The 19,233-nt window shown below is 34.1% G+C and overlaps 2 protein-coding genes across 3 annotated transcripts in view; one reads left to right on the top strand and one right to left on the bottom strand.

Annotated features, from left to right (window-relative positions):
* The window catches only part of LOC106124557 (agrin), a 128,326-nt gene that overhangs the window by 102,975 nt on the left and 6,118 nt on the right, over positions 1-19,233 (bottom strand). The gene's annotated exons all lie outside the window — the stretch shown is intronic.
* LOC106124558 (4-coumarate--CoA ligase 1) lies at positions 12,372-18,036 on the top strand. The gene is made up of 10 exons (XM_013321349.1): positions 12,372-12,515; positions 13,357-13,564; positions 14,319-14,534; positions 14,620-14,719; positions 14,816-14,972; positions 15,217-15,362; positions 15,838-15,967; positions 16,591-16,812; positions 17,032-17,202; positions 17,577-18,036. Exons 1-10 carry the CDS (start codon positions 12,411-12,413, stop codon positions 17,703-17,705), a joined length of 1,584 nt encoding a protein of 527 aa, XP_013176803.1. The 5' UTR covers positions 12,372-12,410; the 3' UTR covers positions 17,706-18,036.

The following is a 19,233-nucleotide window of genomic DNA, read 5'->3' as shown; positions in this document are numbered from 1 at the left end:
ATCTATGCCAAATTTCAGAGAGATCTGTTCAGCTGTTTCGGAGATACATTCAAACAAACATCCATCCATCCATCGAATCAGTCGCATTTACGAGTATAATATTAACTAAGATTAACCCAAATATATGCAATGACTACTTGATACTTTCATGTCGCGTCAAGTCGCGTCACTTTCGGTCGCATTGTCGTATTTGGCTTTCGTTCAACACAACTGGTAATTTTGCACATACAACGCGCGCGTGCATACAACATTAAACATACAAAGGTGATGACAGCCGGGTCATTCTCACGTATCTCAGAGAACTTAATTTAGCTGCATAAATTTCATACATAATTCATTATGTTTATGACATGCTTATATTTTAATGTGCACACCGCTTCAATCGTATGAATATATGATGTCCAAGTACTTACGCGAGGAATGTTAACAAGCAATAACTCCGTAGTCTTTATAAAATGTTTATTTATTATTTGTTTATCAAAGCTTTGTGGTGTTTCGTAAATCATTTAAATAGTACTAGGAAGTGTACTATACAAGTGTATATTTCAGTAGTCGTCTAGAGATCTAAGATGCAATCAATTGGGTAGTAAGTGGGCCTCCGGTAGCCCTTAATTAACCACTGCCCCCGTACGCCGGTAATTCACGACGGCAAGCCGTCGGGGCTTCTTCCTTCGATGCTCGACAATTTCTGCTAGAAAGAATTTTAATTTACAGTACTGTTACTGCTACAAATAACCACAGTAGGAAAATTATATTCACTAAAATATGCTTCTAAACTTATCACTATGTAAATCTCTTTTTACAAAAAGTTATCTGTCCTAAGTTCTTTTCCATTATTCGTATATTCATTACGATATAAGAAACATAAAAGTATTTTTGTATAGTGTTTACATTAACAATAAATATATTAACAGACACGAATGGGAAAGTTTCGCCTCTTGAAATGCTTTTAGCGACCGCAGTTTACTTACGTTATCCTGCGCCATTACGGCGCAGCGTGTAATGCCCAGTAATACATTTAGCCGCTTTCCTAATTCGGTTTGTACGGCGATGAGCACAATTCACGCGGCGTTAATTCGTTTCACACTCGCAGCGACCTCTTGACCCTGTTGTTCCGAATGAACGTTGTACTCTGTTTAACATCGGAATTGTGCTATTATTACGAAAAAAAAAATGTGTGTAGAAAAAAATTAGATTTCACTATCTGAACCATGTGTAAAAGTATGATGTCAAAGGTCCAGTAAGTCTCCTTAGTCAATATGCATAAATGAATATAGGAGTATGTTAAGAAAATAAAATTGAAAAGTACATACTCTTAAACTAGTAGTCGGTAACAATGTACAATAAAAAAAATTCTCATTAGTTGGTGGAAAGGCTTGACACATATCGACGTTCGTGTGGTTAGCTTAATTTTCCGGGTCAGGCAGGTCGTCGGGCGGACGACGAGCGGCCGACGGGCGGTCGTACGGGTGAATTCAATCAGATGCGACAACCTAAGCAATCTCGTCGGCAGTCAAAACGATTGCCGCGACGAGTGCGCATTGAGTCGCCGTCGGTCGAGTGCCGCTCGAAAGCACTCACCGATGCCACAAAACTCGCGCCCGACAACTACTATTTTTGCGCCAACGAAATCTATAACATGAAAACCTCTTTTGAAGTTTTAAAAAAAGCGCGAAACATGCACTTTTATAAGAAAGAAATAGAACTACAATAAATTGTAGACAAATTGATTTATAGCTAAGCTAGATTTGAATTAGATTACCTAGATACAAATTTGGTCAAATACAATCTTATTTCTAGTTATTTTCTTAGTCTTTACTCTAGGTATCATGTTTTAGTATAAGATTCGGCCAATGTTAGGCCAGGAGAAGCTCGGGGAAATTTCTTGATTGAAATAGACAACCGTTTCCCTTTAACTAAATTTAGGTCAGGCATAAAAAACAAGGCAGAAACTAAGATATCAATATGTTTTAGTACAAGTATTTGAGCAGTGAAAACTCTTGGCAATTGTTTGACTTTAACAAATGGAGTAGAAGTTAAAATACTGCAGATCTAATTGACTATGGAATCCCAAATAACAAACAATAATCAAAGAAAAGTACAAAAAAAGTTTATCTAAATGGACGGCAACAAACCGTGACATTTAAATTGTCGCCACGAGTCGCCATGCCGTCTGGACAATGATCGATAAATTGAACCAATTAGTTTATAAAAATATTCTCGTCGCATCGGCGTGGCATCCCATGATACATTTAGAGTAGGAATCATTTAAAAATAAAATTCAATCTCTCTAAAGTCACACATGTATAAAATATATGATATCGAAATAATCATTATTTACAAACTTTTTGATTTAAGTATAAAAAAAATCATGATAGAATTTAATATTTACCATATTATGTCTTCTTGTAAAACAAACAGCACGTACCTGAAATAATAAAATATCGTTAAATTAACTAACAAAGCTGACAAGAAATCTGCAACATGTACATAGTGGACGTGTTATAAATATCTTTTAATTGGTTTCTTAATATTAGGTCCACCAGAAGGCAAGTCCATCTAAAGGTACGCGTCCATTGGCCCGCGCCGGTCGCACTATATGATGCGAGCGGCACGTATGATTGACGCAGCATAGCAGACGTAGCAAACTAAAATCCGTTGCGGACCGGTCGAACTGCACACACGGATGCGTGCGGTGCGTCCGACGCTGGCCAATGGAAGCCTACCTTAAGATTTCTTTCACAAATGAGACATAATAGTATCCAAACATATCTAAAATAGAACTCTGTCTGTCATGTCATGTTAGGCGGTAAACAAGAGTGGATTATAAAAAAGTGTGGTCTAAGTAAATAGCTTTGAAGCTTCTAGGAACGCGTACGTCATTACAGCGAACGCAACCTCAAAGAAAGTTCATCTTTAAAGAACATCATTTTCTCTTGGTATATTTTCTAGTTGAAACTACATAATAATAAATCATCTGTTTAACATAACATTCTTATTTTGAAATTTCATTAAATTATTGTTTAAAATTTTAATCACGCTGCGTTAGCTAAACTTAGAGTTGCCACGTTTTAATTTATTTACTGACAAAAAAAATATGAATTAAAGAACTCATAGTGATGATAATAAACTAGAAATAAGGTACAATAAAATAATAGAAATAAAATGTACTGTTAAATTGACTTTATTGTACTTTTCATGAAAAGAACAAACGTCAGAAATGATGACGGCAATAACTTTATTTAAATCGGGAGCATAATAAAACTTAAGCTGATTTTGACTTGTTCGATTCGAATAGTAAAATTTTATAGAGCTCAAAAATGTAGACATATTCGCCGCACAGTGCGGGACCACCTACGTTATTGGTTTTATTATCGCATCGCAGAGGTCCGGCATTGTGACGGCACTAAAACGGCATGAAAAATAGAATACAACAGTTTCACAACGGCATAACATCGCTGCCCGTAATTTCTCGTTACATTCGACTTGTATCGCGCGCGAAGACCTCAGTACATTGTACCAACATTGGTTACGCTATAATCTGAGAGACGCAGAATTATAAGAATCTTGTATTTATCTATTTTTATACAATCATCGTCTCATAAATAACATTTGTAAGCACAAAGCAACTGAGCAGAGAACTGCACGTATTTTAATCAAAGGTAACGTAATTTGAAAACCAGATTTCATATTAAGTTTATCTAAATTCCTATCTAAGTAGGATTATTACATCTTAACTACAAATAAAGCCGTTGTAAAATTTCATTTGCTTCTAGGGAATTGAAATTGTTAGTAGAATACAGTTTGTTCGCAAAAATAAATAAACAAGTGAACAAAATAAGGGTATATACAGTAAGCCGTAATACCAGAGACTGATTGACATAATTGTTTTCTCGGATAGAACCGTTTAAAAGAATGAGCGAGGGAAGTGCTCGCATCCGGTAAGTAAAACTAAGCGTTTTAAAAAAAGACAAGATCGGTTCCCGCGTTTCCCGTTCCAGCTAATTACTGATTTTAATAGAGAATTATTTGCCAAGAAGTAGATATAATAAAACTTTATTTTTACTGTTTATGTTGTAAAACAATCTCAGTTTCATTATTTCTTCTTACTAATACTGTAAATGCGAATGTTTGGATGGATGGATGTTTATTTAAAGGTATCTCCACAACGGCTGAACGAATCGCGATTAAATTTGGCATACATATAGCACGTAGCCTGGAAGAACAAATAAGCTACTAATTAAAGTTTTTTTATAATTTCCCGCGGATGGAGACGCGGGCGACCGCTAGTGTACAATGTATGTGTATAAGAGTACGATAAATGCTACAAATATAATAGAATCTTATGTTAATTAGTTGATTTTATTAAACGACTTTTCTTTATTTTAAAACTATGTCAATATAAAACAAAATACAATATATCCCATAATCATGTTATCAAAAGTTTTCTTCAAATTATATCATGAAAGTGGCTCATCCGTAAAATTCAGTTTAAATTGGTTTAGTGATCACAGAACCATGAAATAGAGAGCTTTGTAATTATGCTCACAAAGAATTATGACGGCTCTCTATTCGTACTGCGTGTTTGACTACAACAGGCACATTACAAATACTAAATAGATATTTTATTTTTATTTTACTAAAAAAAAACTTTCACATACATGAGCATATTTGAAGACTAAAGATTTTAAATTATTCAAACTTTCGTGAGACATTAGAATAAACTTATTTAAAAAAAAAGTAACGACGGGCCGCGTCCGCGAAATAATACCAGTCCCACTCACCCTGATGAAGGGCCTCCGATGGGCTCGAAACTAGTCAGTGACATCACCAAACATTCGTAAGTGTTTTAGCCGTTTTTATATAAGTTGACTAAAGATTTTTAAAATATCTATTACATAATAATTCATTCCCTACACTGTCCTCTATCTTTGTTCGCTGGGTACTTATAATTGTATAATATATTTCAATTGTCACCTCGTATTTGAATAATGTAAATTTTAATTAAACAACAAAACGTTACATGTAACCGCTTGGAAATCGCTTGATTAATGTTAAATCCGCGAATTGCCACAATTTCTATGTTCAACCGTTCACATGAGCACATCGAGATTTACATGTGGATGTAATTTATTCAATTCGTTCATAAAACGGTCCGGATTCGGGGCGGTTTAAAGCCAACTAATTTGGTTAATGTTAATGATCAAAATTTGTGCCAGAAACGTTCTCGCCGCCCCTAATATATGGAACTGACTCGTCGGATTTAAGTTGGAAATGGGTTTAAACGTTTTGCACGCTAGCCTCATTAATCTTGTCCAGTTTATCTTGCACGGAACAGCAATTTAGTCACACGGTTATAGATAGGTGTTTCATACGTTTGGACCAGAACACACCTTAGTACCGCCGCATGAAATATGTCTCTACTTCCGATTGATTCGTCTGTTAACTTTCACAAATCATTCGCAGCATTTGCTCGAAGAGACCTTATTCCGATGCCAAAGGATTTAAAATTCGTAACCATGTTTTACTCAATATCTTGGCTGAATATAATTTAAAAAATATATAAACTTATGATACTGGCAGCATCACATATTTTATTATTCCTGATCGATGGAAATTAAAAAAAAAGATATATTTTTTTTAAATACTAGTGAAAGTGTTTATTGTCATAGTACTCGGCCAGTGCACCGATTTAATTCCGTCCGGACGTGATGACTGCCACCGCAAATCATTACCTAACTGCCGCTCACTAATGAATCCTCACATTTTACTAACATCAATTTAACCTGCATTATTTAAATATCACAATATGATTTGGAATAAAGGCTTTTAAACTGTCCCATATTAGACGATAAATGATCCCCACGCTTAACCGATGATCCAAAGAGATCATCTAGTGTTGTGGAAACAGTACTAATAACAAACTCATATGTTGATATATTTTAGAAATCTATACCGAACAAACTTTAATTGTGAAACCGAAGCGTTAACGAATTTACGTAAATATTTTCATAAGTACTTTCTCATATTTACTACATTTGCAACATGTGTACTTTCATGATGGCAACGTTTCCATTACCGAAACACGGATACAAAAACATGTTGCTATCCCTCTTATTATCATTAAAAATATAGAGATAACTATACGCTTTCGGAGAGATGTTTTAGTAGTGTAATCTCATGATTAGTCGGCTAATATACAGCAAAGCTAGAAGATCGCACGCAAGCTGGTTAGTATTGTTAGTTCAATGCTTACCGAGACTTCATCACTTACTGTCTATTGACTAATTTAACATACCAAGAATTCGTGTCGAAGAGACGACTTTGCAATCTTACTAATATTATAAATGAGAATGTTTAGATGGATGGATGTTTGTTACAAGGTATCTCTAAAACGGCTGAACGGATCTCGCTGAAATTTGGCATAAACGTAGAGCATAGTCTGATAGAGGATATAGGCTACTAATTATGTTTTTTTTATCCCACGCGGACGAAGTCGCAGGCGACATCTAGTATTTAATAAATTCCGTTCCATCCTTTTGATATTCACCCAATAATATCATCGATTTATTACCAAAAACATGTATGATAAGTTAAAAATACTTTTAGATAATTTTTATTTCTCTTTTTGCAATTAATATTAAATTTAACATTTTAATAAAGATGTATTAAATTATTTCATTATTCTGACCTAATTACATCATTACAAGACCTTAAATAGACGTAAGCTTCGGCCTTAATGATATTAACGCACCACCGCCCCTAATACTTCAAGCAGCGAAGATCGGCTGAAACAACTTATAATGACCTTTATTAAGTCTTTGTTTTTAATTTAACAAAACATTTTTTTCATCATAAATTTGTGAAAACAATATTTTAACAAACACTTTACTATCATTCGACTCAAATGATGTTCGTATTTAGCGGTATGTTTTTTCTTTAATCAAAAGGTGGAAAACGAGCGAGCGGCCACCTAAAATCGCTGGAATAGCGAAGCGACCGTTGCTCATAGACATACGCAATTGCATATGTGTTGCCTACCTATAATCGACGAAGGAGGGGACGTACAGTAAAAAAATGTTCCCTTCCCATGCATCCCCTCATCCGGAAAGTCCACTTCCACTCCCCATCCTATTCTTATAAAAAAGTGAAAAGGGAAAGAGGACTAAAATTAGGCGAGCCGGGGCAATTCGTGTGAAGATGTTAAAGCGGCCTCCACCACTGTTAAAAATGTCTAAATATTAGGTGAACCATTCAATCCCATTTAGTTCTTCTACAACAATGCTTTAAATTACAAACGATGTATTTTGACAATATAACAAATTACATAGCTTAATGTAAATGTAATATTTGCACCATAAATATGATGTGTATGTGTATAAATTATGAGTTCTTAAAATAAATTAAGGTTGTCCATTAGAGGCATCTTCAATTCTTTAGGAAAGGAGGCGTGAACGCGACATTGCCTATTTATTTCTCACGCTCGCACCCGCCCACGCTTTGACACTTACAGCAAAGCAAATGCAGCTTTAATATGTACGACCTGCGAACTCCTGGGAAATCCTAACAGTGTGAACATGAAAATGTGTTAATTCGTTATTCGCACAAGGCTGTTACGTAAACACACTGTAGCATGAATTTACTGGTTATAACTACGCACTAAGAAATAAGCAAAAGACAATTAGTAAAGTACTTAAAGACACCAAGTAATACCTTAATTTCTACTCTCCTTTGTTGCGCTTGAAATCCGTATTTTAATACAATAAATCCCAAGCCTATTAATTTCCAAAAGAAAAGTAAAATTGTAAAACTAGGCTACTTTGTATTTATCGATTACGAGTACTCTTTTCGATTAAATGGCTTTAATCTGTTATAGATTACTGATCTATTTAATTTATTTTATCAGAAACTAGCTGTCGCCCGTCACTCCGTTCACGCTTTTCCCGACTTCTTTCTACATGTATGCCAAGCCCCTTCTGACAAATATTCATGCATCCATATAGTTTAACTCTAGCGTTTATGTATAATATTATTATAGTATTTGAATTAAGATTTTCGCTTGTCTCTTATGCTTTAAGCTACAAAGCTACTAATTTCAAGCATCATTATTGACACTAATAGCACCAATTGGAACTTTGGAAGTCCGCCGCCTGTGAGACTAAGTAATTACGACGTTTGGTGGCCACTGCCCATCCGACTTCCGTACTTACCCATCTCAGTAAGTGACTTCCCACTTAGGGACATGCTAAAACACCATAATAACTGTCCACTTATAGATCGAACAAACACTATTGTACACAACGATAATAGCTTAGTCCTAATAAAGATAAATCCGTATTGAATTCACATAAACACATTTGGAATTCAATTTATCGACAGTTCATTGTAAATACGTAAAAGTTTACACATGTAAACAGTTTAACATTTACTGAAGTATTATTTATACTTTAAATAAACATTTTATTTTTATGAAATAATTTTTAATTGTAAATTTAGGATAATCTGGTTATAACTTCATTTAATTAATTAAATTTTCTTTGCAAAATTCGTTAAACTAAAAGGTATTTGTAATACCCTAATTAAAACAGTAAAATTATAAATAAGATTGCGAACTATTTCAAACATATCTCGGTAAAAGTTTTATTAGTATAATAAAACCACAAAATTTTCTTGCTAAAAACTTCTGTCTGTTATATTAACTAGATTATATTAGCATAGAGAGGAGTGAATTTATAAAATTTTTAATATTGTTATAAAAGTTAAATGTTTACTAGAATAATTAGGTGTAGATGATATAATACTAGGATTATTATCCTGTAGATTTAAACAATGACAGATAATGCCCGTGGGCTGTAATCACTATTATAGTAACTTTAGGTGGATCTGGAACATAATACATGTGTTTATGCTTCATTGTACAATGTGGGCATAATATCTTGTTGATCTAAATCGAATCTATGGTATTGTTAGCTTGTATCCAGGGCCGGATTTGGTATTTCGGGCGCCCTTTGCTGATTTTGCGGCGCCCAGAATTTTTGGCAGGGGGGGAATTTCCAAAGATAGAATGTTACGGGGCGACGCAGGCGCCTTTTTTATTTGGCTCCGGCGCCCCCTCATACCCGGCGCCCACTTTAACCCGGCGCCCAGCGCTGTCATCGTACCATGTACTTCATCTTACCCTAACACCAATACTGCTTTTATCACAATGTCGTAGGAGCTTAACGTATTAACCATATTCCCAAAACTATTTAGTGGCTTCAATATTGATAAATTAGATTAATAACAAATTATTATTATTAGATCAGCTAATAACAAGGTATATATAATGTCTGTCATCTGTTAATAACTTATTTTTTAAACCTGGCCGCTTTTTTGGTACTACGGTAGTAAACTTTCTGGTCGTTTGTTTTATTTTTAAAGAAATTTAAAACCAAAACTAATTATTTTAAGTCGAAGATATTATATTTTTTACTACCGCAATCCTATACTGGATAATATTATTTTCAAAAATTATTTTATCGTACGCAATATGTCTTTCAAACATTTATTACATTCGCTATAAAACATAATCTCTGACATTTATAGCCGCAATGATGAGGTATGGGAAACTTATTGTTATTGTAATGTATCTTCACACGTGCGTATTTCACAACACAATCCGGAGACACGTGTGAAAGGTCCCTTACCGTTAGATGGTTACTAATTGATTATTTTACGATGCTACACAGTAAGCGGATGATAGTATAATGAATCAGGACGTTAAAGTAGACAACCGGTCGGCCGCTGTTACCATGAATTGTCCAAACGCAACAGGGGGTCTTTTTATTGAGAAAACGTGGGTCACTGCTAACGGTTTAACCTTAAAGGCGAAACGGAAACTAGTCCAGTTAATATTTAAAGGATCATAATAGAAGCAATAAAAACTCTTTTTGTCTGACGGTGTCAAATGCCACGATCTTGTTTGTCCTTAACTTGTTTATTTTAAAGTCGATGCATTAAACTTATTTGTGTTTTGGGGCATTAAAAATGTAATAAAAAACTTTCCTCGGGTTAAAAAATCACTTAGATAAGATTTTATTACGCATTTTATTAAGGACCTCGATTAGCTTACGACTGGTTGAGACTTACTAAAGAATGGTAAATGATTATTATAGAAGCACATTCGAGTAAGCATTAGTAACAATAATTTATTGATCCCGACACCTAAGAAATTATTTGTCGTGTAACTTTTTTTCTCTAATAACGATAAAATAAACGATAGTCCTTTGTTTCGTTTAATAGATTACATTGTTTCATTTATAACAGTTTATAAAGAAGTTTTATTTTTCGTTCCGATAATTCAATAGGAATTGTTTTAGGGTAAAGTATCTAATTATGGGCTGTTACTTAACATCCGTTAGTCGATTATCAGCATTGTGAATATAATGCTGAATTATTATGGGGTTATGAGTCACATAGCCGTGAGAAGAGGCTCCGAGCGGAGCAGCGCGGCGGCGTGTGGGCGATCCAGTCGCGTTCAGTCGTTCCAACAAATTACCTTTACTCACTTCTGAGTACAACGTTTCGTGTTAACTCGTACTACGACCGGCGCGAAACTCTGTGTGCATAATACTCGAGCATAAAAAAATAAAAACACTCCACCCAACAAGTTTTGTACCTACCGCAATAAAAAAGCGTAGAAAGACATCGAGTAACCTTGACTTTACCTTATGATAAGGATCATGTTTTGGATCTTATTTTTATCCTTGCTGAATTCTATATAATTAAGTAAATTGTGATCACCCGTGATTTAGTAAGCGTGAAATAAAAAGTAGCCTAAGTTACTCCCGCACATGTAAGCTATCTTCCAATAAACGTCTTTTCAAAATCGGTCCAGCCGCTTAGGAGAATACTCAAAACAAACGCGGACGGACAAAAATTTTAAAAATTGTATTTCCGTTAAAACATCATGTTCACGAAATATGATTTTATGATTTTTCGATATCACACACAGACACTCCAATACTATTAATTGTACAGTTGAAATATACAGAAAAAAAACCAACCGTGGAAATAACTGTCCATAACTGGTACAGGAATAAATACCGTTCACAAACATACGGCAGTTCCACCTGACGTGGCTACAAATCCGTATAAAACATACCCGTGTAGCCGCGACTGAATCGCAGTACTGGAATTCATTTAAATTTCAGCCACGCCACTTCCGAATACACTTTTGTGTATTATTTTTTGCATGACAGTGGGCTAATGTTTTTCACGGGTATTTACGTTTTTTCTAATAATAGCTTGATTACGTCAATCGAACAGTTAAACGAGATCCAGCAACAACATCTGGTTGATTTTACCAAATCACTCTACCGCGTAGGAGACGTATAGAAAGGGGAATATCATCTTTCTGTGCGTTCCTTCCTCTGTCGATTAAAGGCACAGAACCCATCTGTAAAGGTGAATGATTTTGGGCAGCGGTCGCTTCGCTATTTGGGTGATTTTAGGTGGCCGCTGGCTCGCTTATCTTATGAATATCAATTTCTATTCTTTTAGAGTATTTTATATAGTCTATTGAGCTTATAAGTTTATTTATATTTAATTAACTGTGGGTTTCTGAGATCAAAATTGTCGTTTAAAACAAAATGTTATATCAGAATTGTCAAAGATAATGACAGGGATGACAATGTGGTTCATACAGATATTTAGGTCTCAGAAATCATCGAATATTAAGTTTAATAACAGAAAATGTTTGCCTGGAGTGATATATCTGTTGATTACGATATTAGAGAAGTGTAAAACGTGCAAAAATGCGCTGCGGATGATAAAAATTGAGATAAAGAAAACCGTGGGGTTATCGTGATAGCACAGTATACTCTGTACTCTTATCAGTAAACATTTCACTATCAGAGATATATTTTTATCAATGACTTATATAATTTTATCGGAATTAGACAAGATGGGTAGTGTGATAAGTGAAATCACTTTTTTGGAACAAAGATCAAAGAAACATAACTTCATCGAAGACCTATTGTCAAATAGAATTTACTTACACATAGCTCTTGAAATTCTGGGGCTCGTAGACGTCCTAAGTATATTTTGAAAACCTACTTTTATAAGCAATCATAAAATGTTGATTTGAATTTGAATATCAGTAAAATTGACGTAGACTCATAAAAATAATTAAATGTAAAATAATTATATGAAAAAAAAAGCCTTGTATTATTTAAATAAATTATCGGGTAAATGTAAAATAAGGTGATTTAAATGTCATTGATATGTTATTCTTATTAAATATTTATATTAATGTTTCAAACTTATATTATTGTATATCGTGATAAAAAAAGACCTTGATATTAAAACAACAAATTGTGTATTTGATAAAAAATATTCAGTTGACTCGCGTTCGTCTTTCTAATCGCACTATGAGTATTATTTATGGTGATCAAAATATTTTTCTGCCATCTCATGGTAACTACGGCAGATACTTATTGGATAGTATTTTAAAATGTAAAGATAAAATTGCTTTGGTAAGTACGAATGTTTTATATTTATGTTGTATTCAGTTACTAAATGTGATTTACAATAAAAATAATGAGTGTTGTCATCATCATCATCAGCTCACTATACGTCCCCACCGAGGGGCTCGGAGCCTACCCTTAGTTAAGGGTGATTAGACCATAGTCAACCACGCTGGCCAAGTGCGGATTGGTTGACTTCACACACATCTTTGAATTACTTCTCAGATATGTGCAGGTTGAATCACGATGTTTTCCTTCACTGTAAGAACGTCGGTTAATGTGTGTTGTGGTTGTGTGTAATTTTATTGTGTATAAAAACATGTTTCTCCATCTGAAAGACTCTCATTTGAATTTCTGTAACAATTGAATTGTGATCGCAATTTACAAGCAGGCTTAACTTGAAACGTATCGAAATAAAAACGGAATTAATCCGAGTTGAATGGAGCAATCCAACGAAGACTTAACTTTGAAAGGTCGTCCTGAAATGAATGGTCTCTTTCAATTATTTGAACAGAACGAAAGTCCGAATACTTAATTTTCTTTCAATGTAAAGATCGGTTCTGTCTCCCAGCTATCTGTCTCCTGGAATTCTGTCTTGGAAAGTTTTGTGTTCGATTCCGAATGTTTTACAATCAAAATTAAAACTTACTTTAACTGGTTATTTCTGGCACACCGGCTTTATTTTTTGTTTGACAACTTCTTAACTCCAGAGTTAGTATGGCTGATTTACTTATATCAAGAAGCTCTGAACAGAAAACTTTTTCATCTGATAAAAATGAATGATAATTATTTTAAACCTAATAATTACTGGTCTGGTCTATATTATTAGATTAACTTTCAATTTTTATAGATAGATGGAGCTTATGACAAAACAATCACTTTTAGTGACTTAGCTCAGAGGGCAGTGAATTTAACGTCTTATTTAAAAGAACAAGGTGTTAAACAAAACGATGTTGTGGCATTGTGCAGTGAAAACAGGATAGAATATATGATAACAATAATCGGAGTATTTTCTTCAGGCGCTACTTTGGCGTGTATCAATAACGCCTATAGTGATGGTACGTATTGGTTAAAAACATGTAACATAATACGCGCTTGGTCATTTACTGGAATTTCATTAATGTAATTATATTAAATCTATACATATAAATCAAATTTGAGTGTCTGTTTGAATATTGAAATAACAGTTTTCTACTACATGTATATGAATATACGGTACTTGCACCAAAATAACATTTATTACAATTTTTGTCTGTTTGTTTGTTCCGGCTAATCTCTAAAATGGCTGGACCTATTTTGACGGTACTTTTATTGGCAGGTAGCTAATGTAATAAGGAGTAACTTAGGCTATTTTTATTATAGAAAAAATATTTTATTCTAGAAAAATAATGTAATGTTGCAATGTCCAAGTACTGTCCAGTACCGCGCGAAGCTCAAAGACAGTATTTCAAACGGACGAAACCGCGAGCACTAGTTAGTTAGCACTAGTTAAAAATAAATATTAGAAAATAGATGTAATAGCGTATATTAGAGAGCAATTACGCTTTCCAAGAAATTAGTTATAAAAGTAATAAACAATAATAAACAGACAGTCGTACCCTTAGTAATAACATTAATAAAGTTGTCTCCTTTAATGTAAAGAATTATGAACTTAATGGTCTTTGATTATAGAGATAAAAAACAATAGATAAATGCGATGATGATGATGAAAAAATATTCGTAATCCAAAAGAAAGTCAAGAGACGAATCCATAATATGGATTAAAGCAGCAAGAAAGTATGTTACCAATATTTATAATATGATTTTTTTTAGATGAAATGACACATTCTCTCGATATAGCTAAACCTAAATACATATTCCTATCACCCGAGACACATGAAAAGTATAATAAAATTATAAAAAATAGAAAAGGCATAGAAAAAATAATTGTGTTTGAAAATACCAAGAATACAAACGCAATTAATTTTGACGATATAGTGACGAAAAGGAATGTGGATGTGAAAACGTACAAACATGTAGATTTAAAAGGTAAGAGAAAATTTAAAACTAAAACCGAATGTTTAGTACTAACATGGCGTAATATGAATTAATTACTTTTAATTCTTATTAATAGGTGGAACTGCTTTAATTTTATATTCATCGGGAACAACAGGACTTGCTAAAGGTGCAAAAATAACCCATACTAATTTAATAACTTCAGCTCAACAATCACTGTAAGTTCATTTAGAATAACATCCATTTACATTACAATATTATATTTAATAATTGACCTTTCATTGTATTTCATTGAATTAATATTACTTCAACAGACCATCAACTAGAGACCTTATCACAATATTTGTGACTCCCTGGTCTAGTACTATGGGACTAATTTGTTCGCTTCATGAAATCGTCCAAGGCAAAACCATAGCATTTCTTCCAAGGTTCAACGAAAGACAATATTTAAATGCTATACAGAAATATAAGGTAAAATGCTTCGAAATCTTACTAATATTATAAATGCGCATGTTTAGATGAATGGATGGGTAGATGTTTGTTTGAAGGTATCTCCAGAAAGGCTGAACTGATTATTCATATAGAACATAGTCTGGAAGAGCACATAGCCTACTAATTATGTTTTTTTTAATTCGGCGCCTACAAAGTCTCGGGCTAGTAGTTGAATATATTTAGGATAGTTCTGTTACTTGGTTAAAGGGATCTTTTATTTCAGATAGCAATTTTAACAGTAGCCCCACCTGTGGTCGTGATACTTTGTAAGTCAACTATAGCAAAAGAATATGACTTAAGTTGTGTGGAAATTATCCATTGTGGCGGTGCTCCTTTAAATATGTCAGTTATATCGGAACTTAAATCTAAGTGAGTATTCTTGATGATTTGGTATTTCTAAGAAACAGTTGTTCAACAGTGGTAGAGCCCTTTTTAACATCTTCGCACGAATTGGCCCGGCTCGCACGGTGAAATACCACGACCACACAGAAGACAGGCGTGAAGTGGAAGCAATTCCGCGTTTCGTCTGATGAGTGTGCGTCCCGGAGGCCTAATTTAGTTCTCTTTCCTTCCCACCCTTTTTCTTATAGGATGAGAATTGGAAGTGGACTTTCCGAATGAGAGGATGCATGGAAGGTATGCAACGCATATGCAATTCCGTATGTCTATGGGAAACGGCCACTTCGCTATTTCAGCGATTTCAGGTGGCCGCTCGCTGGTTTGCGACCTTATGATATAAAAAAAAGAAACCCACTGCTAATTTTTGTAGCAATGCTTAACCTCGTATTCTTTGCTATTTTTGTGAGAGATCTGAACAGAATTTCTAATGCTTCGTTTTATGCAGGTATCCACATATTAAGCACGTTTTACAAGGTTACGGTATGACAGAAGCAGCGGGTACACTCACAGCTGAATCTGAAGATGATTGTAAAGAAGGAAGTGTCGGTAAAATTGTAGCTGGAAATATAATTAAGGTATAAATTACTTCTAGAGTCATGAAATACAATAAAGAATTATTTATTAAATTAGTCCTTAAGACTACCCTATCTGATTTTCATCTGGAGATACTACTTATTAGAATAAGTTGCTGATAAATTGGTGGTTTGTGGTTCTCGATACACGTTTAAAGACTAATAAAATAGGGATCCCATATTTAAGATATATCATAGCTGCCTTCATAGCTTTGTCAGTAGACAGACAGTATATAATTCAAGATCGTGGGATGAATTTGCATTCATTTTGTAGTTTAAAATTATGTTTGTTTGGTAAAACGTGGGCTGCAAGTAGGATAGCGGCTGGAGCAACTTAAGTAATTGGGCAAAATTGTACATTTAAATGTTCACTTTTTCTTATTTTCTAAAAATCGGAATTCGAAATTCTCATGTCAACCACGTTATATTGATTCAGTTTATAAAACAAACTGAAAACATTTTGTTAATGGACGCTGTGTGTAAATTGGTATAGGATTTCATTGAAAAAGCACAAATATTTTTATATATATAATTTCTCAAAACACTAAAAGCATACACAAAAGGCCGGACACAAAGTACCTTTTGGACATCAGAAATATATTTTTATTTTTTATTATTACTTTTAGATAGTTGATGTCGAGACTCGTAAAATATTGGGTCCCGGTCAGACGGGGGAAGTTTGTCTGAAAGGCGCCGCACAGTTCGATGGTTATATTGGAAAAGATTCTAAAGACGAATTTGATGAGGACGGCTTCTATAAAACTGGTGACATCGCTTATTACGATGAAGATGGTTTCTTCTACGTAGTTGATAGAATTAAAGAACTTATTAAATATAAGGCTTGGCAGGTTAGCATTGAAAAAATCTATTTTAACTACTTTGAAAAATTGACTTTATAAGGAATGACGTCATCAGCGACTAGTATTTTCACTGTCCTTGAATAGACAACAAAACGGTAGTAGGTCATAAAGTATAAGTAGACCCTAAGAATAAATTTATCATATTAAAGCTTAAGAGGATCTTAGTGACGGTTTCGTGTGGAAGTAAAACTCTTAAAAAATCCATAGGTACCACCGTCAGAATTAGAAGATCTGTTACTACAACACCCGGCTGTCAAAGACGCAGCAGTATCTGCTCGCCCTGATGTACTCGCTGGGGAACTGCCAACCGCTTTTATTGTTAAACAACCAAACGCAAATATTGCAGAAAGGGATATAGTAGAATTTATTGATAAAAAGGTTCGTACCAAAAACAGTATTTTGATGCTTATTGCTTTCAAGTTGAAATGCTATTTTTCAGATGAAATCTTATTTTTTTTGTTAGGGAGAAGGAACAAAGCATTTTAATTTTAATATGCAGGTAATATTTGTATGACTATGCCAGAAAGATTCGGTGAGGAATATAATATTGCTTTTTATCTATAAAAATTAGGTACAAAACTGAAAAACTCTCATGTTATATAACGCTTAAAGTCTCTCAGTTCCGTTACAATGAAAATGGAAACATTATTCCCACGAGAGGTTGGGAAAATAACAATACAATTTTCAATGGTAAAGAGCGTCGTGCGCTGCACTCGGCCGCTGGACTAATAAAGTGCCGTGTTCACATGCAGGTGTCGCCCTGGAAGAGACTACGAGGCGGTGTGATATTCGTGAAGGAGATACCGAAAACATCGAGCGGTAAAATTATAAGGCGGAAACTAGGTGAGATGCTACCTAAGCTACCAGCCAGCAAGCTTTAAATACAACTTGAAGACATTTTTAATAATCTAACTTAACCTAAAAAGTATAATATTGAGCACTATAGAGTATAAATGTTTAAAACGATGTCACGTAAACCGACTAAAAGTTAAAGCAGTTAAAAACAATATTATGTTTTTTTAACATTATATTATGTTTTTAAACAATATTTTTAATTATTAATTAATTTTTAACAAAATATCGGTTGTGGATTCTATCGGTTATTACAACCGAATGCTGTCAGTCTCTTTGATGTCGTTATAAACGATTTGACTGTAGTTGCGTAGACATACGCAATTTATTTCTTCCTTAATAAAGTATTATTTTGATTTATTCAAAGTGGTATTTAATTTTTATTCTATTAAGATACTAGATCTCGCCCGCAACGTCGTCCGCGCGTAATTTAAAAGAAACTTAAAAGTAGCCTATGTGTTCTTCCAGACTATGCAGCCTTCCTAGAAATACCTTCTATTAAACATCCATCCGTCTATCTGAACAATCGTATTTGTAATATTAGTAAGATTTATGTACAGTCTTGTGGCATACTTTTTCCTGTCTATTTGCAGTTCTATTCATATAACGCGGCCCAAGGTATTTTTTTGTAGCTGTGACACAGTAAAAGTTAATTGTTTTATGTATACAAAGACATTATGTTCTCTGTATTTCGATATTTAAATTTCATAAAAAGTTGTTCTGGCAGGATACAAACTTATCGACTTTCACACACTAGTGTTAAAAAGACCACTAATAGCTTGTCACAACTAAGGTACTTTTTTTTTGCAAGGTTGTGTATGAACGAGAAAAAATAGTCATTTTAACTACAAAAAGATACAATTTACATTAAGCACCATGTATGTTTAATTTCTGAGTAAAAAGTCCTTCATAATCCGATAAAAGCTCTTTTACCTGCCAATACGTTTAAAGCCGTAAGCCAAAAGGTTTTACTTTTTTTTGTAGAAATAAAGCTGTGTTAATTTTAAATTGACAAAGTTGACATTAATTCTTAACGAGTAAATAACTTGTTAATGTATTTATAGAGTGATAACAATGGATAGGTATCGATTTAATTATTTATGTCTAAATATTTTACTACTTTGAAAGTAAATGACTTGGAGCCTACACTAAGTTAGGAGTGACTAGGCCATAGTCAACCACGCTGGCCAAGTGCGGGTTAGTTGACTTCACACATATCTTTGAATTTCTTCTTAGATGTGCAGGTTGCATCACGATGTTTTCCTTCACCGTAAGAACGTCGGATAAATGTACATATGTAAATCGAAAAACACATTGGTACAAGGCGGGATTCGATCCCAGAACCTGCAGATTGCAAGCCAAGTGCTTGACCCCTGAGCCACCGACGCTCTTCAGCCACCGACGTTCTTCTAATATTCTTCTCGCTCTTTTAACAATAATAAGTAGTCTTTGTATTCGTTCCGACTTTGTTCTACACGTGTGCCAAATTTCATCGAAATCAGTTGAGTCGTTTCGGAGGTACCTTCAAACAAACATCCATCTATCCTTAAATCTAAA

This window comes from Papilio xuthus, unplaced genomic scaffold (genome assembly GCF_000836235.2).
Source record: "Papilio xuthus unplaced genomic scaffold, Pxut_1.1 DF825946.1, whole genome shotgun sequence".
In the NCBI taxonomy this organism is placed as follows: Eukaryota; Metazoa; Arthropoda; class Insecta; order Lepidoptera; family Papilionidae; genus Papilio; species Papilio xuthus.
Note: the sequence above shows the minus strand (reverse complement) of the source record. Positions and strands in the feature narration are given on the sequence as shown.

Excerpts from the sequence above, each read along its gene's own strand:
- LOC106124558 (XM_013321349.1), top strand. The coding sequence starts at position 12,411 with ATGAGTATTATTTATGGTGATCAAAATATTTTTCTGCCATCTCATGGT. Across the intron at positions 12,516-13,356 it reads GTAAAGATAAAATTGCTTTG|ATAGATGGAGCTTATGACAA; the intron begins GTAAGTACGAAT and ends CAATTTTTATAG. Across the intron at positions 13,565-14,318 it reads CAATAACGCCTATAGTGATG|ATGAAATGACACATTCTCTC; the intron begins GTACGTATTGGT and ends GATTTTTTTTAG.